The sequence below is a fragment of the Montipora foliosa genome, chromosome 11 (assembly GCF_036669935.1).
Source record: "Montipora foliosa isolate CH-2021 chromosome 11, ASM3666993v2, whole genome shotgun sequence".
Taxonomy (NCBI): Eukaryota; Metazoa; Cnidaria; class Anthozoa; order Scleractinia; family Acroporidae; genus Montipora; species Montipora foliosa.
Genome location: NC_090879.1, coordinates 20,994,147 through 20,999,146, shown reverse-complemented (window position 1 = coordinate 20,999,146; position 5,000 = coordinate 20,994,147). Strand labels below are relative to the sequence as shown.

The 5,000-nt window shown below is 38.2% G+C and overlaps 2 protein-coding genes across 4 annotated transcripts in view; both read left to right on the top strand.

Annotated features, from left to right (window-relative positions):
* LOC137974883 (serine racemase-like) overlaps positions 1-5,000 on the top strand; it is a 9,983-nt gene that overhangs the window by 4,364 nt on the left and 619 nt on the right. For all 3 annotated transcript variants that reach the window (XM_068821885.1, XM_068821883.1, XM_068821886.1), the window contains 3 exons: positions 3,202-3,435; positions 4,211-4,336; positions 4,771-4,942. In XM_068821885.1, the coding sequence (XP_068677986.1) occupies positions 3,202-3,435; positions 4,211-4,336; positions 4,771-4,942 (532 nt within the window). The remainder of the gene's footprint in view (positions 1-3,201; positions 3,436-4,210; positions 4,337-4,770; positions 4,943-5,000) is intronic.
* On the top strand, positions 781-2,741 carry LOC137975311 (uncharacterized). The gene is made up of 3 exons (XM_068822406.1): positions 781-1,285; positions 1,459-1,546; positions 1,827-2,741. Exons 1-3 carry the CDS (start codon positions 781-783, stop codon positions 2,605-2,607), a joined length of 1,374 nt encoding a protein of 457 aa, XP_068678507.1. The 3' UTR covers positions 2,608-2,741.

Genomic DNA, 5,000 nt, shown 5'->3' with positions numbered 1-5,000 from the left:
AGTTAAATTTGACGTATACGGAATCGATAAAATTACTTCAGACATATAGAGCGTAAACGTGAACGGAATCGTCCAACTATTTAAAAATATTTCTGAAGAAGATATATTAAGACCATCAGGAACAATCGACGCCTTGATCGGTTACGAGTACGCAGCGTACCATCCACAGAATGAACAAACTTCAGGACACCTCCTTCTACTAAAAAATCGCTTTGGAAGATGTATTGGTGGAACACATCCCCTTATCAAGGAAACGACAAGAAACCACATGCTCGATCACATAAATGTCAACACAGCAATTGTCCGAGTTGAAGATTTCTATACAGTAACATAGAAAATCTTGGGATAAGCTGTTCACCCCGCTGCGGTGGATGTAAGTGTGGAAATGTTCCTTAGGGACCCAAAACTTCACAATAAAGGAAGAAAAAGAATTACATCTAATCGAAAGCAAGCTGGAGTGCAATAAGGAAGAAAAGAGATGGATTGCAGAATATCCATGGATTCGAGATCCCGCCAAATTGCCTGATAATAAAAGGGCTTCTATGAGAATGCTCATATCAACTGAAAAAAGATTAGCAAAAAATGAAGAACACGCGATAGTTTATTGGAAAGAAATTGAAGATATGATCGAACGAGAAGTCACACGAAAACTCCCTCAAACGGAACTGGAAAACTACAAAGGGCCAATTAACTACATTTCTCATCATGTGGTTTTGAAACCAGATTCCAAATCAACTCCAGTAAGAACCGTGTTTAATAGCAGCGCACGTTTCATGGGACATGCTCAATGACTACTGGGCTAAAGGACCACACCTACTTAGTGACCTCTTGGGAGTACTCAGGTTCGGAGAAAACAACATTGCAATGATAGGTGATATCAGGAAAATGTATCATACAGTCAAGACCAAAACTATTGAGCAACATACCCATAGATTTTTATGGAGAAATATGGACACTGGAAGACGACCAGACACGTATGTAATACAAAGAGTCTCATTTGTTGACAAGCTCTCAGAAACGATTGCTACTGTTGCATTGAGAAAAACAGCAGAAATGGAAGCAGGTAAATATACCGAAGCAGCTCAGGTCATCAAAGAAAACACGTATGTGGATGACATAATAGAGCGTGTTCCCACCAAAAAAAAAGCAACAAAACTTGTTAGGGATATAGACGCTATACTTGACGAAGGAAACTTCAAAATGAAAGAGTGGATTTTCACCGATGATAGAACTGATCTACTCAAAACTATACCCAACGGCAAATCCTCTAAGTACTACGGAAAAGGTATTGGGAGTTGTATGGAACCCAGTTCAAGAACAATTTGTATATAAAATGCACCTTTCGAACCACCTCCAAGAAACAACAAAACGGAAAAACTCATGATGACGCCAGCAACCCAACGAAAAGAATAATTCTATCACAAGTGAATAGCATTTATGATCCTTTTGGTTTAGCAGGACCATTTACAGTCAGAGCAAAGATTTTAATGAGGGAACTATGGGGGATCGAAAATAAACTAGGATGGGATGATGCAATTCCTGAAAGGTACAAATAATACTGCCGGAAACAATTTTGCCAGGATACATGCTGGGGATGAATAACATCAAAAAATTCAAAAGATGTGTGAAGCCAAATGATGCAGCAAATGAACAACCAACGTTAATAATATTCAGTGATGGATCCAGCAACGCCTTCGGTGCCTGTGCATATGTGGATTTAATGTCTTGCCCCAACCCGCGTAGTCCTGAGAGATACAATGTTGGAACCTTGGCGATTGTTGCGACTAGCAGTACACAGAACAATAGGCAACTGTAACATCTAACAGAACGGAGATTCGGAAATGCAATGGTTGCTTGGAGACAAGGGTATACAGAAAACCAACTGACACCGGATTATTGCTGCATTACAAGAGCCACGTCGATGTTAGATACAAGAAGTCATTGCTAAAAACAATGCTGGATCGTGCCTTTAAATTGTCATCTACCTGGAAACTGTTCCACCTGGAATGTGACCGTCTCACACAAACGTTCTCCCGACTTCAGTACCCAGCTCAACTGCTGCAATCGACCATCAGTAATTTTGTCACCAAGAAAGTTTCCGACGAGGCAATTTCCACACGAGCATGTAACGTGAATGAAGCGCCTGTCAGAATAGTGTTACCTTTCAAAGATCAGAGATCGGCTAATTCAGCGCGAAGGCAACTTGGGGAACTGGGCCGAAAAATTGGAATTGATATTCACGCCGTGTATACAAGCCGTAAGATTGGACACCATATCAAACCGAAAGAAAAGAAGCCGCCTATCATAAACCAGCAACGCGTTGTTTACCATTACAAGTGTGGTTTGTGCGATGCAAACTATGTCGGGTATACGTGCCGACACCTCTATCAGCGCGTCGAGGAACACATGAAAGGATCGTCTTCAATCGGGAATCACATTAAAGAGCAACATGGAACAGTCCCTAGTGACATATATCGTGACTTTAAGATCTTGAGAAAGTGCGAAAGTAAATTCGATTGCCTCATCTACGAAATGCTTTTTATAAAGGAGCTTAAACCAACTTTGAACAAACAGTCAGATTCAATCCGTGCGAAGTTATTTATATAGTTCTTTATAGCGTTTTGGTATCTTAACACTCACGCTTTAGCGTTTTAACCAACAGTCATGTAGATTTAATCCGTGCAAGTTATTTATATAGTATTTTAATATTTTAACACTTACATTTTAGCGCTTGTATTTACATATTTTATCTTTGGACATTCTCACGTCTTAATTTGTACTTATATATGCAGATTTTATTCGCTTCTTTTACTACTTGAAAATGATTATCGCTAGTTTTTATTCTGAAAAATTAAATAAAAAATTAGTTTTTATTCTGAAATATTACTGAAGAAGGAAAATTAAATTTCTGGGAAAAAAAAGGTTTCTTTGCAAAATTTTCCAAAAAAAAAATAGATGGCAAACATTGTTCCCTGTGGTTCTCGGCATTTTTTTTTTTTTCGTTGAAGTGGAGGTTTCTTTTAAATACTTTCTCCGGTGTCCTCAACTGTAATTGGTCACTGTACAATCACACTTTAACAGCTTTCTGAATCCCCCTTTTTATCTTCAAGATCTTCCAAAGAAATGTTGTAATTCTCTTGAAAGTTAAGTTAACACCTTTGCCTGGAAAGACTTTTCTTTTTTATCACGACCTTGTTAAAGATCAGAGGAGCAACCAATGCTGTTCTACAATTGCTTGGCTCATTGCCACCAGACCAGAAACCTGTTGTTGTCACCAGCAGCAGTGGAAATCATGCACAAGCTCTTGCATTGACTGCAAAGACGATGGGACTTAAAGCTTACATTGCTATGCCATCAAATGCTCCTGCAGTTAAAAAGGCAGCTGTGAAAGGATATGGGGCAACTATTGTTGATTGTGGTCCAAATACTCATGAGGTGGGTCTGACATAGCATAGGTATTTTCATGACCATCATACATCAATGACAATAACACACATTCCAACCCCTTTGAAAGAAAAAAGGGTGTATTTTTTAGAGCCAAAGGCACGAGTTTGTAGGGTGGTCTAGTTACTCTCAAGTGGCATTTCCTACATTTTGACATCATTTTTGTGGTATTCTGATTGATTGTCCACCATTTTTGGAGCTGCTAAATGGAGTAAGATTGCTGGCCTTATGAGTCTGCACAACACGGGGTATTCAATGGAGAGACTCGGCGTAAAGTTTTACACTCAGATCGCAAAAAAATACCTAAGATTAGCAATTTTTTCCTTGAGTTCAGAATTTCATGATACATGTAAATCAGGAGAATCTTATAAAAATCGGGAGAGTGGGAGGCAACACATCAAATTGGGAGACTCCCGATCAAATTGACAGGGTTGGAATGTCTGTGATAATATTACTTTCTTTTTTGCATTAATTTTGCTAAAATGAGATTTAATATCAACTTGCCTTTCTAAAAATTAAACAAAAAACTAATCATCTTAAAGATCCATTTTTAGTTACTTCATTAAAAATATGTTCAGGCATTAAAAAGTGAACAACTCAGAAACTATACTGTCAAGCAGAAAGATCTATAGGGAAGATTTGGCTGTCTTTGTTCTTGACTGTACAATGTATGTTATTTGTTTTCATCTGCTCCTCTTTAATCTGCAAAGGATTGTTCTGCCAGAAGCTTCTTGTTAGGCTCATCATCCTACTCTTTCCATTACAGGCAAGAGATGCTGCTACTCAGAAGATTATTCAGGAGAACAGTCCCAATGCATACCTTATTCCATCATCAGACCATCCCCACATCATCGCAGGCCAGGGGTCAATTGCTATTGAGCTACTGGAACAGGTTTGTCGATGTTTTCTTTCTACCTAAGAGAAGTACTTAAGGCGAAAAAGATGCTTAAGATAAGCAAAGGTCTTTTGAAGGTTCTTTACATATTTTAACATCACATTTTTTATTTCTCCACTTAGGAGGGAGGCACATCTAGGTTAACTAATATTGTGCCCCTTACTACAAAATCAATATTGTAATTGCTAATATGATAAATGAGGAAAAAAGTTAAGTAATTAGTACATATTCTATCTGCAAGGGAGAGGATACACTAATATAAGCTACAAGTTTGTTTCAGAGAAAAATATATTTGTATAATTTACAACATATGAGCATTACTGTTTCAGTGCAGTTTCAAACCGGCTTTTCTAAGAGATTTTGACCATTTTTTAACTGATCAGGATCAGCTTTTTTGAAGCTCTCTTCATTGTATCAGCATCTTGTTACAGGTGCCAAACTTGGATGCAATTGTGGTCCCTGTTGGCGGAGGTGGAATGCTGAGTGGAATTTGTATAGCATCGAAAGGACTGAAGCCTGGCATAAAGATCTATGCTGCAGAGCCTCTAAATGCTGATGATTGTGCAAGATCTTTTGTGGCCAAAGAGAGAATTCTGCAAACCAGTGAGTACAAGCTAGGTCACATAAACAAATCTTGTTCATTGGATAATGGTAATATTTT

Coding starts and splice junctions, on each gene's coding strand:
- LOC137975311 (XM_068822406.1), top strand. CDS start 781: ATGCTCAATGACTACTGGGCTAAAGGACCACACCTACTTAGTGACCTC. Junction 1,286..1,458: donor CTCTAAGTACTACGGAAAAG/GTATTGGGAGTT, acceptor TTGGTTTAGCAG/GACCATTTACAGTCAGAGCA. Junction 1,547..1,826: donor GATGATGCAATTCCTGAAAG/GTACAAATAATA, acceptor AACATCTAACAG/AACGGAGATTCGGAAATGCA.